The sequence below is a fragment of the Macaca nemestrina genome, chromosome 14 (genome assembly GCF_043159975.1).
Source record: "Macaca nemestrina isolate mMacNem1 chromosome 14, mMacNem.hap1, whole genome shotgun sequence".
Lineage (NCBI taxonomy): Eukaryota > Metazoa > Chordata > Mammalia > Primates > Cercopithecidae > Macaca > Macaca nemestrina.
Genome location: NC_092138.1, coordinates 116,687,794 through 116,708,302, shown reverse-complemented (window position 1 = coordinate 116,708,302; position 20,509 = coordinate 116,687,794). Strand labels below are relative to the sequence as shown.

Sequence of the window (20,509 nt, the reverse complement as noted above, 5' to 3'; positions counted from 1 at the left end):
TTTTTGATGGTGGCCATTGTTAAGCCTCCAGAACCTATACCTTTAAAATGGCTAACAGATAAGCCAATTTGGACACAGCAATGGCCGCTAAGTAAAGAAAAACTGGAGGCTTTAGAGAAATTAGTTGCTGAACAATTAGAAAATGGGCACATAGCTCCAACATTTTCTCCTTGGAATTCTCCAGTTTTCATAATTAAGAAAAAATCAGGTAAATGGAGAATGTTAACTGACTTAAGAGCCATCAATTCAGTTATACAACCTATGGGAGCATCACAGCCAGGATTGCCTTCTCCTGCTATAATTCCAAAAAATTGGCTTTTAATAGTCATAGATTTAAAAGACTGTTTCTTTATTATCCCTTTAGCTGAGCAGGACTGTGAACAGTTTGCGTTTACAATTCCTGCGGTAAACAGCCTGCAGCCTGCTAAGCATTGTCACTTGAAAGTGTTGCCACAGGGCATGTCAAACAGCCCAACAATTTGCCAGACGTATGTGGGGCAAGCAATTACATTATTCACTATAAGGATGATATACTTTGTGCTGCCCTCACTTGAGAAATATTAGCCAACGTTGTGATCACTCACAAAATTCAATTTCTCGTGCTGGTTTAATTATAGCTCCTGACAAAATTCAGATTACTACTCCTTACTCCTACTTGGGGACCTTAGTAAATGACACTACCATTGTGCCACAGAAAGTAACCATACGTAGGGATAAATTAAAAACATTAAATGACTTTTAAAAATTACTAGGGGACATAATTGGATACGACCTGCTCTAGGCATTCTTACCTATGCCATGAGTAATCTGTTTTTTATCCTTAGAGGAAATCCTAGTCTCACTAGCCCTCGACAATTAACAAAGGAGGCTGAGGTCGAGTTACAACTGATTGAGAAGCAAGTCCATAAAGCTCAAATAAATAGAATAGACCCAGAGAAGACTATAGATTCACTAACTTTTTCAACTCAGCATTCACCTACTGGTGTTATTGTCCAAGAACAGGACTTACAAGAGTGGCTTTTTCTTCCACATACTAATTCACGGACTCTAACTCCTTGTTTGGATCAAATTGCTACCATGATAGGAAATGGGCGAACTCGGATTGTTAAATTACGTGGATATGATCCTGGAAAAATTATTGTCCCTCTCACGAAGGCACAAATGCAGCAAGCCTTTATAAATAGTCTACTTGGCAAACCCGTTTAGCTGACTTTGCGGGTATTCTCGATAATCATTTTCCTAAAACGAAACTGTTTCAGTTTTTGAAATTAACTAATTGGATTCTCCCTAAAATAACTAAATTTAAACTAATTGAAGGTGCTGAGAATGTTTTTACAGATAGGTCTAGTAATGGTAAAGCTTCTTATTCTGGCCAAAAGGTAAAGTTTTTCAGACGCCTTATACTTCAGCTCAAAAAGCAGAGCTTGTAGCTGTAATTGAGGTATTGACTGCTTTTGAGATGCCTATTAATGTGATTTCTGATTCTTCATACGTGGTTCACTCCACCCAGTTAACTGAAAATGCTCAGTTACGATTTCATACAAATGAACAACTGATGACTTTATTTACCCAATTGCAAACAGCAGTTAGGAGTAGAAAGCACCCTTTTTACATCACTCACATTAGGGCTCATACACCTCTTCCAGGACCTTTGACTGAAGGGAATCAAATGGCTGATCGCCTAGATGCTACTGCAATACCTAATGCTCGACACTTTCACAATTTGAGCCATGTTAATGCCTCTGGTCTCAAACGCAGATACGGCGTTACCTGGAAAGAAGCTAAAGCTACTATCCAGCGATGCCCAACTTGCCAAATGGTGCATTCCTCATCTTTTACAGGAGGAGTTAATCCTCGAGGACTGGAACCCAATTCTCTTCGGCAAATGGATGTCACACATGTTCCCTTGTTTGGGAGACTAGCTTATGTACATGTATGTGTGGACACTAACTTAGTGGCCTGAGCAAACTAATCCAGTAGGTGTCCCAAAAATAATGGCAGTTCAAACACCGGATTGCAAGGAGCGCTGACCACCGTTTCCTGGGATGGAAGACGGAGGCTGAGGAAAGCTTCCCTGGGTTCAGAATTACACCTGGGGCTACCACCTCAGGGTCCCCTTTGTTATGTCACCCGGCCTCCCCCTCATACCCTGTTCATGACGGGGACCATCTTAAAGAACCTGTCTGTCAAGGCTTAGCTCACCCTCCCTCTTTTTTTGCTGCTGTCTCCTTTGACTAAGAGAAGGTGATCTTTTCGGCAACTTATTCTTGAATCTCACACAGTAGCTGTCATATTTAAAAAAAAAAAAAAAACTATGAAAGTTTCAAAAGGGTGAAAATAGATATTACATTAGCCACAAACCCTATATATACAGTTTTAGTAATCACTTGGGCCGGATCTGGAAAGGGTGGGGTGTACTGAACTAAACAAAACTTCTTTTATTTTTCCTGCCAATTTATGCGTGAGGCTAGAAGACTTACTGAGAAGGCTTCTGAAGTTTTAGTTTTAAAAATTATGGAGTCGGTATTAAAGCATTGTAAATTTCTTGATTTGCACGGCAGAACAACAGGTAAGCTTGCGAATGTTTAGAATTTCCAGGTGCCAGGGCAAGCCTGCTTAGGAGGCTTAGAAACCCGGTCACTCAGAAAAGCCAGCGTCTGTCCCCACCAGCCAGCGTGTGCCTCCCTCACGGTGGGTGCTAAACTGATTTCTAGAAGTAGTTCAATTTTGCCAATTTGATGAGCAATAATAAATGGCCTCTCTTTTTTATTTGATTACTTATGAAGTCAAACTTTTTTTTTCCGAGACGGAGTCTTGCTCTATCACCCAGACTGGAGTCCAGACTCGGCTCACTGCAAGCTCCGCCTCCCGGGTTTACGCCATTCTCCTGCCTCAGCCTCCTGAGTAGCTGGGACTATCGGTGTGCACCACCACCCCCAGCTAATCTTTGTATTTTTAGTAGAGACGGGATTTCACCGTGTAAACCAGGATGGTCTCGATCTCCTGACCTCGTGATCTGCCCGCCTCGGCCTCCCAAAGTGCTGGGATTACAGGCATGAGCCACTGCACCTGGCCGAAGTCAAACCTTTGAATCAGCCTTTTGATCTATGCAAATAGCCTTTCTTATCTTTTGCTCAGTGCTTTTTTTCTTTTTACTTTCAGAGACAGGATCTCACTCTGTTGCCCAAGCTGGAGTGCAGTGGTGTGATATCATGGCTTACTGTAGCCTCAAACTCCTGAGCTCAAGGGATCTGCCAGCCTTAGCCTTCCAAGTAGCTGCAACTACAGATGTATATCACAATGCACAGCTATTTTTTTTCTTGTTATTTTTTTAATTTGGGACTGCTTTTTTTAAGTTTTTTTTTTTTTTTTTTTTTTTAGAGACAGGGTCTTGCTGTATTGCCCAGGCTGGTCTCAAACTCCTGGGCTCAAGCCATCGTTTGGCCCCCAGCTTTCCACAGTGATGGGATTACAGGCATGAGCCACCACGCCTGGCCCTTCAAGGAGTTCTGATTTACATATGTATTTACATATGTGATATGAACCCTTCGTCACTTTTGCTGCAAATGTTAATTTCAGATTGTTCTTTCCATTTTGATAGTGTTGATGATGTCTTTGATATGCCAAGTTTAAAGCTCTCAACCTTTCCCCTGGTGTTGATACTGTCCGTGTAGGCACCCCATCCGCAAGTTATAGAAAGAAGTTTCAAGATTTCCTTCCTTTTATTCAGAATTGATCAGGAACGAATTTTAAGATAATGTGTAGGTGAGATAGCCAATCTTATTTCCCCCAATCTGTCTTGCCCATTTCCCTCAACACTATTTATTGAATAAATAATGCTTTTTTAGGACAGGCCATTTGTACCATCTCTGAAGTTGTTGTATACATTTGGGTTCATTCCTTGACTTGATACCCAGTTTCTTGCTGTTCTTTTGCCCTGAGCTAATGTCACATGCTTCTCATCACTGCTGTTTGATATTAGGATAGAATGGTACAGCCATCTGCATGATGCTTCTTTTAAAAATGTTTCCAAACTTTTATTCCTTCATGTAAATTTTAGATACAGATCTGCAGTTTGGGGAAAAATCCCACTGGAAGAATAATGGAATTGCTGAAGTGTGTGGGTGAACCTGAGGTTACCAACTCAACGATGCTGAGAGAGACGCAGCACTCTCGCATCGCTATTTATCCCGGTCATTTTAGGGCCCCAGAAAAAGCTATTTTTTATGATCTTACAAATTCCATAAACCTCTTGTTACATGTGTGCTTTGTGAGTGTCGTTTTTCCTTGTGTTTTTCCAGCCGGACTTGTTGATTTTCAGGAGAACTGTGGGGCTTCATCATCAGCTTCACCACCAGCTCTGGGTTTCATTCCGTTGTGTTTATCCCACGTGGGGGAGAAGGGGGAGAAGGGGGAGAAGGGGGAGAAGGCCTCACTGGAGGCGTTTTCGGGGCAGCCTCTGGCCATACCTGTCTTGGGAGTTCCAGACGACAAGTATCAAGTCCTTGACCCAATTTCCTCAGAGCCTGCCCTGCCGATGGGCGGCCCTGGCTCGCCGGGAGCAGAAGCGGGTGCTGCCCTTCAGAATCCTGGGCCCGGAGGAGTGGGCGTTGGCCGGTCTCACCTGCCACACAGGTAGAGCCGTCCTTGTTTACCTGGCGGCCCTGCTGGACTCCTACGGGGAGTAGGGTCTGGAGCTGGGCTCACTCAGGGTTCTCGGACCTTGGTAGAGACATATGTGTTTGCTCACGGAGCATGGACGCCGCCTCTCTAGAGGGTCCCCAGCAGACCCAGGTGAGGCGGGTCAGAGTGGAGAGGAGCTGGAGTCTGAGAACAGCCTCCGTGGGGTCAAGTTCCTGAAGGACACTTGGGGGCCACCCCAGCAGCTCTCGGGGGGTGCATCGGAGGCGCCTGGGGTTACAGTGTTCCACTCATTGTATATGTTTTGGAGGCATCTGGAGCTGTGGGTAGGAGCTCAGGGGGCCATGTGCCCCCTCCTCACCACCCTGTGTGTGCTCCAAGCCCACAGACCAGGCTGGGGCATGCTGTTGGCCCTCGGCTGTTGGTTGACAGGTGGTTGGTAGGACCTGGAGACCCACAGAAGGAAGAGGCCTTCCCAGCAGGGGAGGGGACCAGGAGACAGGCAGGGTTGGGCCCCAGGCTGGGGAGCTTCCTTGGGTCCCTGAGATGCAAAAGGACTTCCAGCAGGGAACTGGGGCAGAGTCTAGGCCACAAACCAAGGTGAAGGAGGTGGAAGGGGGGCTGAGGGCAACAGAGGGGTAAGGAGCCCAGGCAGGAAGACTCCGGAGCCACCAGACCTAGGCTCGGGGTGGGGGACAAGGGCCTGTGGAGCAGAAAAGAAACAGTTGGTGATTCTGAGGACTTCACTCATTCATTTTGAAATCAATCAATCAGTCAATCAATCACATAGCACAAAACAGCCGTCCCTCAGTGGCATCACCTGGCCTTCTGCCTCCCCATGTTGGCTGTGTCCTGCCAGGGCCCTGTGCTCTGTGGAAACCCAGTTCCCTTGGGGGCCCACAAGGCCCCACCACTGCCCCACTCAGCCTTGGATCTCATCCCTGCCCTCCTCTGCTCAACTCCTGTTCCATCCGCATGACCCCTCTTCCAGGGAACCTTCCTCACCTCATCCCATCTCAGGGCCACCCACCCTGGCTGCCTGTACTCACACAGCATGGTCAGGCTCCCCAAACCCTGCTCTAGCCCCCACTCCCACCCCTGTAGCCCTTGCCTCTAACAAATCAGGTAATTACAATGCTTGCTACCATGTAACCTGCACTAGGGATGGATGATGCATCTGTCTTGTTCTAAGTGAATCCCAAACTCCCAGAACAGGCCTGGCCCGTGTGTTTGTTGATTGACCAAATGATGTGTTGGGAGGCAAGAGAGGGGAGAGGCTGGCTGGGCACTTGGCTCAGGAGGGAGGAGATCTGGATCCCTTCCAGCTCCTCCTCCTAGCTGTGCAACTTGGCCTTGTTACTGAACATCTCTGAGCCACATCTGTAGAGTGGAGACGGCATCGGGCCCATATCATTGTGTCACGTGGGGCTGGTGAAATCTGGCAGCCCCTGAAGCAGCCTGCACAGGCCTGGCCGTAAGGGGAGTGGGGATGGGCTACACCCTCTGTGGTGCTGGCTGGGAAGACCAGGCCCCAGACCCTTGGGTCTTCCTCCTGTCCGGCTCCGGGACGTGGCTGGGGGGCAGTGCTCACCATCTATGTTGAAGACCGGGACTTTCTGTAGGTGGAATTTCTCCACGTACTCCAAGTATCTTCCCACCCATTTGGGGTCCTCCTGCATTCTTCTGGCTGGAATTAGAGGAGCTGACAGTGAGGGACTGAGGCCTGGAGCCTCTGTCTTTTCTGCCCTCTTCCTCTGCGGAGAACAATGGGGAGGCAGAGGCCCTGGGCATCACCCCACCACTAAGTTGCCACGGGCTGGGGGCTCGTCGGACCACTGCAGCACCCCCTCTGCGACCTCGCGGGCCCGGCCAGCTCTGATTGCAGTGGCCCCAACCTTGTCTCCTCTAAACACAGGTCTGTTCTGAGCACGGCAGGTAAAGTGCCCCTGGAAGGAGGGAGTCAGGCCTGGCCCGCCTCAGTGGAGATCCCCAGAGGGTCCCGAGTTCCGGCCTGGCGCCACCCTTCCCACCCCCTCGACCTTCTCAGCCCTGGGGCCTCTCGACTGCTGCTGTCCTGCTCCCCCACCCCATCCCAGGCTCGGCTCCGGCTGATCTTCCGCCCTGAAATGCCCCCAGGCCCATCTATCTCCACCTTGTCTTCAGGACACCGCAGCCTCTCGATGTCCCGGACTCTGTCCCCTGTGCCCTTCAAGCCCTTCTCCCATGGTGCTTTTACTTTCAGACCCACAGGACCCCGAGACATTGCTTGATAAGGAGGAAGACAAGGAAAGCATTTTCTCAGTTCCATCCACTGATAATTCAAGCTCCCAGTGCAGTGCCCAGAGCCTTGCCCGCCTCGTAGCTGACCCGCGGTGCACGTCCTGCGTGGGGACACCCTCCCTGAGGGTGCGCTCAGCTGCAGCTCAGCCCGAGGCTGCCTGCGCCCTCAGAACACACTGCATAGAAGGCACCTCCCAGACAGGACGGCCAGTCTCCGCACAGACCCGGGAGTGTCCGGCAGCTCCTCCCTCCTATCTGGGGACCGGGGCACTGCATCGGCCAGCGCTGGGGAGAGCTGGCCACTTACCCAGCAGCACCCACAGGCTGGTGATCTTGTCATCCTCAAAGCGCACGTAAAGAATGAGGTTGCTGTAGTCGGTGCTGACGAAGCGTACGTGCATGCTGCCACCCTCAACTGTGGGAGACCCCGGGGCCGGGTGATACACAATGCCTCGCTCCTCTGTCCCCCAGGCCCTGGACCCCCCCATGCCCTGTGGACAGTGCAGTGCGACCAAGAGGATGCACGACCTCCTTCCAGCACCTGGTCTTTCCCCAAAGCCGACAGCCCCCTCCTGAGTGTTGCGGCCAGGGCCGGGTGTCCGAGCGTCCCTTGCTCGCCCCTCCCCACTCAGAGCCCAGCCTGGATCCCGGACAGGGGCACTCACAGGAGCCTTGGTACTGGCCTTGCAACTGGGTTGGATGGACGGTGATGTTTGCTTCTTTACACACCCCTTCTCCCCTGGGAAAGGAGAAGGGAACCAGGGCCTGGTCAGCCTCCAACTCTGTCCTGTTGTCTTGCCCCAGGATGTTGTGACCCTCTCAGGGCTCTCTACCAGCGGACACTGGGGCTGCCACCAGCTGAGAGCCCTCCTGTCCTCCCCGGGGCGTCAGCTCCCCAGGCTCTGGGTCAGCCTTGTCCGGGCACAGGCACCAGGGTCATGCAGCCAGGAGGCAGCGATGCCCAGGGGGTGCTGGGGATGGGGTCAGAGTGAGGAAGTGAGGTCGTCCTCATTTCTGGGATGACACCAAACCTCCTGGAGCGGATTGGTCCCAGTCTGGCCTTGGCTCTGAACTGCAGGTCTTGGGGGCTGGGACCCTGACTGTCCTGCCTGTCCCCACTTGCTCTGGCTCTGTGCACAGACAGAGCCCCCCTCACCCCCATGCCCTTTGCTCTGGGGTCTTCAGTTTCTCATTTGGGGTGGGTACCCGCCAACCCCCGGGACTCTGCAGGCCCCCGCACAGTGTGTCTGTGACTGAGTGGCTACTAGGATGTGGGTCTCACGGCCTTCAGAGCTGTGGGTGCAGGTGGAACAATGTGAGCTTGTTGTCGGTGTCACTGGGCTCAGCACAGCTTGTCCCCAGGGCTGATTTTCTTTTGCTGACAGCGCAGCTGTCCTTAGGATTCCCTGACTTACATCGGGGCCGAAAGGGGCATGGACCCGGGTGGCTGTGGTCCTTGGGAGAGGGTTGTTGGGAATTAGGCAACTTTCAAACACTGGAGATGGCACATTTAAAACGCCAGACCCGGGCTTCCTTCACAGCTGGAACACAGGCCCATGGCCCAGTGGGCATGTCTGCTGGGACTGGACGTGGCCTCCAGGGCTGGGCTGGTGTTTCCTGCCCACCTGCCTCTGGCAGCTTCCGAGCTTGCCTCTCTTGGAGCGGGATCTTGGGCCTCAGCTTGGTGTGATGTGTTCCTCTGCCTCGGAACACTGTCACTGTCCCTTGGGGGTCCCTGGGTCTGAGAGTGAGCATCTGAGAGGGGTGGCAGGAGCCATGCTTACTTCCAGAACAGCACGAAGTCCACGTCGCCACCGTGCCTGGTCTGGATGGAGTGGAGAGCAAGCCTCAGAGGGTCGGCCGGAGAGACCAGGTTTGCGTGGCTGGCTGACAGCTGCAGAGTGAGCCAGCGCCCCTCCACCTGCAGGGGTGCGGGCCAGGGCGGGAGAGGCTGGCTAGTGCCCAGTCGTGTGGCACCCCACCACCTGCAGGGGTACAGGCTGGGGCAGGAGAGGGCTAGTGCCTGGCCGTGTGGCACCCCGTCCACCTGCAGGGGTGCGGGCTGGGATGGGAGAGGCCGGCTAGTGCCCAGCCGTGTGGCACCCCACCACCTGCAGGGGTACGGGCTGGGGCAGGAGAGGGCTAGTGCCTGGCCGTGTGGCACCCCCTCCACCTGCAGGGGTGCAGGCTGGGGCGGGAGAGGCCGGCTAGTGCCCGGCTGTGGGCACCAGTGGGCTACCCTCTGAGCTCTCAGGCCCCAGTTCTGGCACTGAGCATGGTCACCAGGAGGTCGTGCCCCTCCCAGGGGGCTGCATTGGCAAACGTTCCCTCTTCCCAGTCTATATTGCCTATCTGTGGGTCCAGGTGGAGGATAAGCCGTGCTTCCTTCTTGGGAAGAGTCACCTCCCGTCCCCTTCTCTCAGATCTCTGTCCAATCCCCTTCCCCACTTGCTACCCTCACTTCCCTCAGCCCCACACCCCTGCCTCTGCCTGATCCAAGCTCTGTTCCCCTGGCCAGGGAGGGTAGAAGGGAGGGTCTGGCTCTGTGCTGGGTGTCCCTCCATCCCTGCACTCCCACCAGCAGCACAGGACCCCAGGGGCCACACAGGGAGGAGGAACTTGGACCCTCCCTGCACCCGGGGCTGGCCTCTTCGTGTCACCCAGGGTGAACCCTTCCCCTGCTCCCTGCCTGGGCCCAGCGTCTGGGTGCTCTGCTTCACTGGACGCCGCCCTGCAGCCTTCTCCTGAGACTGCTGTTGTGCTGCGGCTTCCACAGCCAGGAGAGAGGGAAGCGCCCCGAGGTTAATCAGTGGCCGCTGGTTCCGGCTGTGCGGGAGGACAGAGCCCATTCCTGCCTCGGTTGGACCCAGGCTCAGGTGCAGTTCACCCTCCAGAGCTGCTGCAGGGTCAGGCAGGGCCCAAACCCCAGTCCCCGCCCACCTGCCCCCACCCCCTGCACCTCCTCAATGTGACACTCGTGTCATCCCCAGCCCGTGTTCCAAGCCTGAGTCTGGGGACTGGACCCATGACACTTACCTTCTGTGCATCAAAGTCCGGCTGTACCGGCACTTCTTCCAGAGCCTTCTGGGCACCTGCCAGGCCCAGGCCGAGGGCCAGCAGCAGGAAAGGGCCTTTCTCCAGCGCCATGACTCCGGGGAAGGGAGACTGCCCCCAACCAGCTCCCTCCTCTGTGCTGCCCAGACCCACCCCACCTTCCCACCCGCCACCTAAAAGTTCCAAGTTCCGCAAGCCTACCCCAGGAATGACGCCGCCTCCCTGGCACCGCCCGGCGTCTAAAGTGATGGGAAGCTGTGGTTTGGACTGGGTGTGGCGTGGCTGTCTGGGCAGTTTAACTGCATTGCACGTCTGTCCTGGATTCTGGGATGAGGCCTGTGGCCTGAGGGGGGCTGGGAAGAGGGCAGAGGAGGACTGGTGCTGCAGGGTTAACTCTAGGAGTGATGCACCCCCACCCACGACGGGATGTGGGTAGTCCCAAGTTCAACCCACTGAGCTTGTTTTCTCTCCAAAGATGGAGAGGGGGCAGGGATGACACGGTCTGTGCAGGGTGCTCTGAGGACGAAGTCAGGTAATAAAGGAAAGAGCTTAGTTGAGTGCCTGCCCCTCATAAGCTCACTGTGAAGTCAGCTTCCGGCCAAAGGTCCTGCCAAGGGTCCGGTTAGGTTTGCATGAAATGCCCCCAGCCCATCGGGGAGGCTCCAAAGCCCAGGCTGGGGAGGGCCTGGCCTGATTTGCAGCGTCTTTCTGGAGGCTTCCATCAGCAGGCCAGGGTGAGGCAGCTCTCTCAGGTCAGCCTTGGGAACGGCCAGGCTAGAAGATGAAGTGTCATTCCCCACCCCTGGCCGCAGGTGGGCCTGAGGAGACCTCGGCCGTCCCCTGTGTGCTGGAAGACGGAGCAGCTGCCACCCATGGCTGACTCAGTCTGGGCTCCCGCACACCCTCCAATGCTGAGCTGGCCGTGCCTGAGTCAAGGGGCCAGGGACCAATACAGCATCTCGCACCCCACCCACAGCCCCTGCGCCCTGGGAAGGCCCCACCCTGCACCCGCATGCAGGTTCCAGAAGGGGCCAGGGCCGGGCAGGGCTCAGTGCAGGGTGGCAGCTTCTGGCCTCCATCCCTCTTCCTCCTTCTGGGTGCAGGATGTCACTCAACAGCAGCCACACTCAACCTCAAGTTTGCCCGTTTGGTTGGGCCTTAGGGGGTCCTAGCACTCCCTGTGGACCTTCCAGGGCCCAGCTGCTGCCCTGGGTCTATGATTTCTGCCTCTGGGCACCTTCCTCTACTTCCCAACCTCCCTGGTGGCCAGGTGCTGGCCTGAGATCTGTGTGCAGGAGTGAGTGTGCAAGTGTGTGTGAGTGCAGGGGTGTGTGTGCGCAGGTGTGTGTGAGTGCAGGGGTGTGCGTGTGCAGGTATGTGTGAGTGCAGGGTTGTGTGTATCCAGGTGTGTGAGTGGAGGGATGTGTGTATGCAGATGTGTGTGAGTGCAGGGTGTGCGTGTGTGTGTGAGTGTGCATGTGTGTGTTCAGATGTGTGTGCAAGTGTGAGGTCAGGAGTGTGAGTGCATGGGTGTGAATTCAGGGTGTGTGCAAGTGTTGGTGTGTGTGTATATGTGTGTGCAGGTGTGAGTGCAGATGTGTCTGTGCAAGTGTGAAGTCAGGAGTGTGAGTGCAGGGGTGTGTGTGCAGGGGTGTGTGTGCAGGGGTGTGTATGCAGGTGTGTGTGAGTGGAGGGGGTGAGTGCAGGGGTGTGCATGTGTAAGTGTGTGAGTGTACACATGTGTGTGCAGGTGTGTGTGCAAGTGTGAGGTCAGGAGTGTGAATGCAGATGTGTGAGTGCAGGGTGTGTGCAAGAGTGTGTGCAGGTGTGAGTGCAGATGTGTGTGTACAAGTGTGAGGTCAGGGGTGTGTGTGCGGGGGTGTGTGAGTGTGCAAGTGTATATGTGTGCAGGGCTGTGTGTGCAGGGGGCAGACAGAAGGGGTGACTGGAGGCAAGGAACGGGGCACCAAGACTGGGTGCCAGTTTCATGCCATCTGGGGTGGGAGGAGGCATCTGGGGTGGGAGGAGGCTGTGGCTTTTCCTGAGGCCTCAGTGGGAGTTTCTGGAGGGTCCCCACCTGCCCGGTGAGCCCTGCACACCTGGGTAGAGAGAGTAGGGGCTTCTTCGGTCTACAGTAGGGTCTTCCCACCTGGATGTTCTGACCAAGGCCGGGCCCTGGACCAGCCATCTTTAACCAGCACTGCCTTGAGGCCTCTGGCCCAACGGACTGGGGACTGCACTGGGAGGGCCGTCCTTGGAGCAAGACCCCGTCCCCTCTGGTGGAAAAGGCCGCTGGCCCAGAGCAGCAGGTGTGGACAGGGGCAGGGATCCATTCACCCACAGCTGGAGTTTGTGCACCTTGCTGTGGATTAAAGCAGAAAGAAGAAGTCACTGCAGGAGCTCAGGGACCTGATCCCCCAGCCCAGCCCCAGACTCTGCAGAGCCCTGGACCAGCCAAACCCACCCCAGACGGCCCCGGGTCTCCTGGCTGCCTCTTGGCCCACATGCTCTCAGGGTGAATTTCCTATTGGGAAGTGTGGTCGCCCCACAGCCTGCTCCAGTTCAGGTCCCAGCAAGAACCGAGGCTACGCAAGCGGCCCCTGACGCCGTCCCTTCCTGACGCCCTCTGTACGTGTGCGGGTCTCCTGTACCTGCTGCCCACGCTCACCCACGCAGCCATTCCTGCGGCCACCAGGGCTGCAGCAGGTGGTGCATGGGGTTGTGGGGGGGGTAGATACCAGGGAGGTCACAGATGACCAACACCACCTGTGATGAGGATGGCAGGTGAAGAGGGTACCCTGGCATATCCATGGAGGGAGACCAGCCCATGGCATGGGGCCCCAGCCCCTGATCCTCACAGCCCACCCCCTGGACTCTCTTCCTTTTCTCTTTCCACTGTCCCCGTATGGGTGCTGCTGTCCCGGGGTTGAGCAGCACCTGCCTCGGGCCTCTGCCACAGGGAGGCTGCCTGCCTTGTGATTTTTCCATGTCAGTCGTGATAAGGAAGGAGACCACACTCCTCCTGCTGCATTTCTTGGTTCCCTGACAAAGTCCGAGCCACGGGAGTGAGATCGTCTCTGCCCTTCTCTGTGACAGAAAATGGAACAGCTCACATATGTGGGGATCCACCGGCTGCCTTCCACTCCAGCGTGCCCTGCCCCTCCCGGCTGGCCCAGCTCCGACCCCGTCTCCCTCACAGCTCAGTCCTCGATGGTCACCTGCAGCCCAAGATCCAACCACGGACACAGACCCAGACCACTGATGTCTTGTGTCTCTCTCTCTCTGTCTGTCTCTCCATCTCTGCTTCTGTCTCTCTCTGCATCTCCATCTCTGTCTCTGTCTGTCTCTGTCTCTCCATCTCTGTCTCTCTCTGCATCTCCATCTCTGTCTCTGCCTGTCTCTCTCTGTCTCTCCATCTCTGTCTGTCTGCCTCTGTCTCTCCATCTCTGTCTCTCTGTCTCTCCATCACTATCTCTCTCTCTCTATCTCTGTCTCTCTCTGTCTCTCCATCTCTGTCTCTGTCTCTCCATCTCTGTCTCTGTCTCTCTCTGTCTCTCCATCTCTCTCTCTCTGTCTCTCCATCTCTCTCTCTCTGTCTCTCCATCTCTGTCTCTCTGTCTCTCCATCTCTGTCTCTGTCTGTCTCTCTCTGTCTCTCCATCTCTGTCTCTATCTCTCTCTCCATCTCTGTCTCTCCGTCTGTCTGTCTCTGTCTCTCCTTCTCTGTGTCTCTAGGTCAGAAGGATGGCAGGCCAGACACATGGAGGAGGGGGTGGAAGGACCTTCCTAACTCTAGCAAATCCTGCCTTCGCTGCCTCTGTGCCTCAGGCTCACCCAGCCCAAGCCCTGGCTTAACAGGACGCCCGTCCATGGAGCACCCAGGAGCGTGGCGCTCACCTCCCTCTTCCTCAAACTTCCCACCGTGACTTTTATTCCCAAAGGGAAATCTGTGCACCCCAGACCCTGGTCAGCCCCTCCCCGCAGCGGCCTCCCGGCCACCACCCCGCCTGTCTCGGACTTTGAGCTGGTGGGGAGGGGACCCGCTCCAGTGTGCGGGGACCCTGGGAGTACGAGAAGCACAGGTGGGGAGCCACTGCTCGGGGTTTTTGAATTTCTGTGGTGTCATCTCCTCATCCCTGCCCCACCTCGCCTCACTGCCCCTTCCGGAACCTTCCCACCAAGTCACATTTCCATCAATAACTAGCTCACGCCAACCCCATCTGAGCCACCTGGGAGCCGTGGCCACTTCTACTCAAGACGACTCTGGGGGTGTAGAATTCGCTCACGCACTTTCCGGTTTTTCTAAACAGAGGCGGCCCTCCTGGTGAGATGTGCTGCTGGAGCTGGCGCTGTCAGCGTCACCCGGGGCGTGAATCGGTCGCCGGCCTTGGGTTTGCCCAGGAGGAGCCGAGGGCTGCCACGCCACCTTCCAGGGGAGCAGCTCAGACGGGCGGCCCTGAGCCCTGTTACCAAGGCCCTCCTGGGGGGCTCGAGGCTTGGCGGGACCCACAAGCAGTGGGGAAGCCCAGGGGAAAGGGGCTGGGTGTGGGGATTCGGCCCTGGGCTCTCCGAGGGGAGGAGGGGGTGTGGAGGTGGAGACCTGGGGGCGGGGTGGGCGACCACCAGAGCCCTTGTCCCACGCAGGAGTAGGAGGCCTTCGAGCTGCCGTTTTCCAGGAGTTTGATGTCTGACATGAAACACAGACACGGGGGCGCCTCTGCCCTCAGTGATGGTCCTTGGTGACACGGAGCTTCATGAAGTTTCGTGGTCCCTCCACCTGGAGGCAGCAGGGTCCGGTGTCCAGCCTGTGGCAGCCCTGCCGAGCCCCTCCTCCCCAGGTCCTGGGCTGCAGCAGCGATGGGGGCCGGTCATGCACAGGGCAGGTGTGCACTTTCTCTCACGTCATATGCTGGGCCGGGGGTCTTGGGGGCCGCTGACTCCGAACCCCCTCCCCAGCTGGGCTGGACAGCTTGGTGTGGCCCCATGGCCACGGGTGATGCTGAGGAGGTGGCGGGGGCTCCCTGCATCTTCTCCTACCTGGGGCCATTGCGTCTGTGGCTGTGGGGATCACAGTAGGCAGGCCTGGCCGAGGGCCCCAGGTTCTGAGCCCTGCTTGGACCCCGGCCAGCCGGTGGGGAGGTCTCAGGTGGCCCCCACCCCGAGGGGATCTCAGAGGAGGGAGGGGCAGTGTCCCACGGCTCCTGCCCTCTCCAAGGGAGTCATTCTGCAGATCCCCTTTGTGAGCACATTCAGAGCCCTGTGGGTTCTCAGTGCAGTGCCCACAACAGGCCTGACTCAGCTGCCCCCTCACTGCCGCCTCCCTGTGTAGCAGGAGGCCTGTGCCTCAGCATCTCTGCCTGCAGAGTGCTGTGGGGTGCACAGGGTACTGTGGGGTGGCAGGGGTCCAGGACGGGCCTCAGGGGCCATTGGCTGCCCTCCTGCACCCTCCTCCTAGAACCTCCGGAGCACCTCCTGCTCAGGATGGAAGTCCAACTGCCGGGGCCCCGGCTGTCATACAGCAGGGCTCAGGCCAGGCCCAGCCCCACACTGAGGGGCCACAGCCTCAACGTCCCTGATCATGGCCATTTGGGGACATGGGGCTGCAGGGTGGATAAATGGCTTCGCCCGGGGGCTTCTATGCACTGCTTCAGAGGCAGGGTGGCCCAAAGAGAACAGGCCCAGGCTTCTCACCCACCAACTCCCTCCCCTCCTTGCACCACCTGCCAGAATCAAAACATGTGGCCATCCAGGGCCTCCTAGACGCTGCCAGCCTTGGGTGACATCAGCTTCTGCTGATAAGGTCAGATAGGTTCTTGGGGCTGGGCTGCCCTCATGGGACTGGGATGGGCCTGGGAGAGATCTAGACCAGGGCACACCTGAGGGCCCTGAAATCTCAGCCCCCCCGACATGTCGCTTGATGGGGGTTCTGCCTGTTTCTCTGGGAAAAGGCCATGACTTTCCCTAAACTCCCAGGGAGCCCGTGGTCACCATGAGCTTCAGAACCGTTGGGGATGAGGCCGTACCTTTGCCCCTGAGACCTTGGATCCTGTCTCCCAGCCTCCACCCACAAGCGGCTTCCAGTTGCTTTGGGGACATAGAATAGATGTCACTGCCTGGGTGAGCTGGGTCTCTGGGGCCATGGCAGCCAGACAGGTGGGGCAGTGGCCGTCGGGGGAGCTGAGCAGAGACCTCACTGTGCCCCCGCAATGGCTGCCTGGGGGACTCTGGCAGCACTCCTGCTACACTGACCTGTGTGCAATGTGCGCGTGTGAGCATGTGTGCCCGAGCCTGTGTGTGGGCATGAGTGTGGGTAAGCACACACGTGTGATACATGTCCACAGACACATTTCTGTTTGTGTGACCGTGAGCACATGTTTGCTTCTGTGCACAAGAGGACACTCGAGATTCCCTGGATGTTGTGGGAATGTTCACACTCTCCTCGGGAAGCCACACGCTTGTACCCAGAAACGACCTTGATAATGGTCAGCAAAGTGCGCAGGGGCCTGGCCGAGAGCTGAGGGTGGGGCTGGGCCGACAGAACCAGGCCTTGGACGGTCTGTGGCACCACAGAGGACTGAGTGTGAAATCAGACTTTACCCATCAGATCCCAGACACCGAAGCAAGGGGGCTTTCGGAGCAGAGAAAGAGCAGGAAGGAGGAGAGCAACTGTGTTCATCTGAAGGATAAATGGAACGGCCCAGAAACCCAGTAATGCAGGCGGACGGCAGAGTGGCAGGTGGCAGCTCTGTAGACATCAGCTCACCTGGCACACACCGCGTGCACCTCCAGGATGTGCTGGCTACTGTGCTGGGCATGGGGAGAGACGGCCACCCGTGCGGTCCACAGAAGCTTGTGGAACTTACAGCGCGGCCAGGGCCCCACACAGAGCTACACAGGTCGGGGTGGGGCTGTGACGGGCGTCCACCTTTCCAAGTGAGTGGGGTGAGGTGACGGGAGTAGTCAGGAACCGTGTTCCAGAGGTGGGAACAGCATGTGTGAGGGGCCCAGTGGAGCCAGCGACAGCCCAGCCCCCGCCTGGAGCGAGCCCCGCCGGGGTGGGTCCCCGAGGCGCAGGGCTGTGGGGGCTCAGTGAAGGGTGAAGGTGGGTGGTGCTCCATGAAGTCGCCGAGGTGGCTGGGCCACGCCCCGTGAGCTCCTGGCCCTGGGCAGAAGGCAGCTTCACCTGCGTGGTGGAAGCAGTTGGTGGATACAGCTGGGTTTGCATTTTACAGGCCCCTGTCGGCGTGGTGAGGGGCCTTCTGCAGGCCAGGGTCCTGGTGGAGGAGGAGAAAACCCAGGTGTGTCCTCCAGGACCTGTGCCTGCCTGTGGGGTGGGGCCGCAGCCAGTCCTTGAAGCCCCACTGCTCTGCTGTGGCCTATCCCACCCCATCTACACACCTTCCCAGCCAGTTGGGAGCCATTCCACGGGGACCCTGTGAGGCTGCCACCTCCAGCCTCAGAATGGTGACTCCCTTGTGGCCTGGAGAGAACACATGTTCACTGAAAACAACTAGCAGGCCAGGCGTGGTGGCTCACACCTGTAATCCCAGCACTTCGGGAGTCTGAGGCAGGCAGATCACTTGAGGTCAGGAGTTCAAGACCAGCCTGAACATGGCGAAACCCCGTCTCTACTAAAAATACAAAAATTAGCCAGGTGTGGTGATGTGTGCTTGTAATCCCAGCTACACCTGTAATCCCGGCTACTCAGGAGGCTGAGGCAGGAGAATCGCTTGAACCTGGGAGGCAGAAGCTGCAGTGAGCTGAGATCGTACCACTGCACTCCAGCCTGGGTGACAGAGTGAGACTCCATCTCCCCAGGAAAAAAAAAAAAAAAAAAAAAGCAGTGGCATCAGATTCTTTTAAAAATTTTTACATAGCAATGGGGTCTCCCTGTTTTGCCCAGGCTGGTCTTTGACTCCTCGGCTCAAGCAATCCTCCTGCTTCAGCTTCCCAAATAGCCAGGATGTCAGGTGTGAGCCCCCGTGCCCAGCCTATGCCATCAGGTCCTGCTTCTTCCACCCAGGGAATCCCACAGGGACAGCGGGAGGGCAGAGGGGAAACAGGCTCTGAGCAGAGGGAGCCGGGTCCACTCATCAAGGAGCGACAGACCCAACAGTTCCTGATCACCTTCCCCTGCCACACGGATGTCCCCAGCTGACACTGCCACTGGCGACCTTGCCTGAGACACAAGAGCTGATCAGGAGCCATGGTGGGCCACTGGCCCGCATCCCAGGTGTGAAGGGTAGGAGCCAGCATGGCCCAGGCAGTGTTGGAGACACCCATGGCCCCCTGGGGACCCCACTCTCACTCACCAGAGCCGGGCTGGTGGGGCAGAGATGGAGGTCACCTGGGAGACAGTCAGGGCCCAAGCCTGGCCGCACCTGCGGAGGGCCCGAGACGCGTCCGGTGTCAGGTGCCCCCAGATTCTGCAGATTCTCCCTCTAGGCGTTTCCACCCAAATGTGCCGCGTGGAAACTGCCTCCATCCAGGCAACGGGCCTTGGCGATGCTCCAGGAGCCTGCTCTTCCATAGCAAACAGGCCTGGAACCCCGGGCCGGAACTCCTTTCTGAAAACAAGTGGGAAAAAATACACAAACTGAAAAGAATTCTGCCGAGACAGCAAGCACAGCACTGGGACGCACCAGCCACCCCCGAAAGGCACGGGAAGGGAGCTGGGACCCCACTGTGCAGGTCACCCGTGGAAGGAACCAGAAGGGAGGCGGGACCTGGGACCGACAGGATTCTCCTTCAACACCTCCTGCCTTGCAGGCGGGCTCAGCAGTTCTCTCCCTCCCCTCTCCCTCCACCTCCCTCCCCTCTCCCTCCCTGCTTCCCTCCTTCCTCATCAGCAAGTCAGCAACACTCTGGAGGCTGAGACCCACCTGGCCGCTGTGTGCTCTGGGCCTGCTGGGGGCTGAGCCTGAGGTGCCCTCCTATGTCCACCATCCCTCTTGTCCCGAACGCCCCCTCGGCTTGCTGGTTGTCATGGTCATGACGCCCACCTGTGTCCTAGGGTGGAGCTGCCTTTCTTCAATGCACCGTCACGGACATGGAGAGGCCAGTGCCGTGGCAGCGTTTCCAAATTAGCTTGACCCACAGGGCACCCCCAGGAACTGCTAGCAAACACTCCCACCTCATGAGAAGAGTGTCCCCCACGCACAGCCAGGGGCGTGCTTTGGGATCTCAGAGGTATCCCCACGGAGGCACCCCAGGCCCTTGCGGGGTCTGAGCATGCTGCAGTGGGTGGGAGGCAGCCGTGTGAGTCTCAGCTTCTCGGCGTCCGAGCCGGGCTCCCCGTGCACAGCTCACATGGTGATGGTCACCGTGCCTTGGTGGGCGGCTCGGTGGACCCAGTGAACATCTGTCTTACGGTGACAGCAAAGCCTACCTTGGAAGAATCCGGTTTAGTTAACTGCGACTCAGGCTGCAGAGCGAGCGATGGGTGGCCTAGGCACGGCAGGTGTCTCAGAACGAGGGTTAGGGCCACTGAAAGACTCCTGGTAAAAGCCCACGTGGTCCACTCGGTGGGGCTTCCGAGTCTTGCCCGACAGTTGCTGTCCCCCAGGTTGTCACACACGCGGACGAAAGCGGGATGGGCTGAATTTCTTGGGTCACATTTTCCACCAATATTTCTGTAAAATTTGGCCCGATTTTTCCCAGGGCCCTTCCACGCAATCAGAGGACTCAGGCTCCACCCAGTGGCCATCGTGGGGACGTCAGCGGCCGGGACCGCGCATCCTCCGGTGAGGCGAATTTTGTATGAGTTAAATCCTTCCAGATTCAAGGTGACAGACTCTTCAGGGGCTGCCTGTGGGCTCGGCATCCTTTCTGTACACAATCCAGCCCCGGGAGCTCCAGCTGCCTGCAATGTTGGACTTGCTTCTAATTTGTCACTGCGTTCCCCACTCTTCTGTAGGGATCAGTGCCAGAGTTAGAACACCCCTGAAGGCTGAGGCGGGAGGATCACCCGAGGTCAGGAGTTCGAGACCAGCCTGACCAACACGGTGAAACCCCTGTCTCTACTAAAAGTATGAAAACTAGCTGGGCGTGGTGGCACACACCTGTAGTCCCAACTACTCGGGAGGCTGAGACAGGAGAGTTGCTCGAACCTGGGAGGCAGAGGTTGCACTGAACCGAGATCCTGCCGCTGCACTCCAGCCTGGGTGACGAGAGTGAAACTCAGTCTTAAAAAAAAAAAAAAAGAGAGAAAGAAAGGAAAGAACGAACGAACCTCCCTGGACTTGTGCAGCGGAATTAAGTTGTGGAAACCCTGGAGGCAGGTCCGCCATCAGTGGAGGGGGTAGCTCTGAACCCATCAGCAGGTGTGTGAGATTTGGGGTGCCATGCGGCCCCCAAGCCTGGGAAAGAGGCAGCTGCAGGGGGAGGGGGTCCAGAGGTTGCGGAATCTATGGCTCATCATCTACGTGGTTGTTGAGGGATGGGGGTCAACAGGGAAAAATCCATGTTGAAGTCTAGTGGAGCCGGGGCCACGTCAGGCTGGAGTGGGGCGGCTGTCCCAGGTCACGGGGGTCCCC

General features: G+C 56.7%; 2 protein-coding genes across 5 annotated transcripts; both read right to left on the bottom strand.

Moving 5' to 3' along the window:
• Nucleotides 1-953: 953 nt before the first annotated feature.
• On the bottom strand, nucleotides 954-10,138 carry LOC105471906 (lipocalin 1-like). Of its 3 annotated transcripts, XR_011612915.1 has the most exons (7): nucleotides 9,958-10,133; nucleotides 8,706-8,842; nucleotides 7,587-7,660; nucleotides 7,229-7,336; nucleotides 6,233-6,328; nucleotides 4,723-5,344; nucleotides 954-4,624 (listed from the first exon to the last, which is right to left on the bottom strand). XR_011612915.1 is itself a non-coding variant. In XM_011724716.3 (6 exons), exons 1-6 carry the CDS (start codon nucleotides 10,066-10,068, stop codon nucleotides 5,319-5,321), a joined length of 552 nt encoding a protein of 183 aa, XP_011723018.2. In that variant the 5' UTR covers nucleotides 10,069-10,133; the 3' UTR covers nucleotides 954-5,318. The 3 variants fall into 3 exon arrangements, 2 of the variants coding, with proteins under 2 accessions (XP_011723018.2, XP_070934693.1); XM_011724716.3 differs by having other exon boundaries at nucleotides 954-5,344; XM_071078592.1 differs by lacking the exon at nucleotides 7,229-7,336 and having other exon boundaries at nucleotides 954-5,344; nucleotides 9,958-10,138.
• Nucleotides 10,139-11,099: 961 nt separating this feature from the next.
• On the bottom strand, nucleotides 11,100-18,532 carry LOC105471904 (uncharacterized protein SPEM3-like). Of its 2 annotated transcripts, XM_071078586.1 has the most exons (5): nucleotides 18,287-18,532; nucleotides 16,738-17,248; nucleotides 14,265-14,751; nucleotides 12,913-13,062; nucleotides 11,100-12,337 (listed from the first exon to the last, which is right to left on the bottom strand). In XM_071078586.1, exons 4-5 carry the CDS (start codon nucleotides 12,961-12,963, stop codon nucleotides 11,486-11,488), a joined length of 903 nt encoding a protein of 300 aa, XP_070934687.1. In that variant the 5' UTR covers nucleotides 12,964-13,062; nucleotides 14,265-14,751; nucleotides 16,738-17,248; nucleotides 18,287-18,532; the 3' UTR covers nucleotides 11,100-11,485. The 2 variants fall into 2 exon arrangements, with proteins under 2 accessions (XP_070934687.1, XP_070934688.1); XM_071078587.1 differs by lacking the exon at nucleotides 16,738-17,248.
• Nucleotides 18,533-20,509: the final 1,977 nt, after the last annotated feature.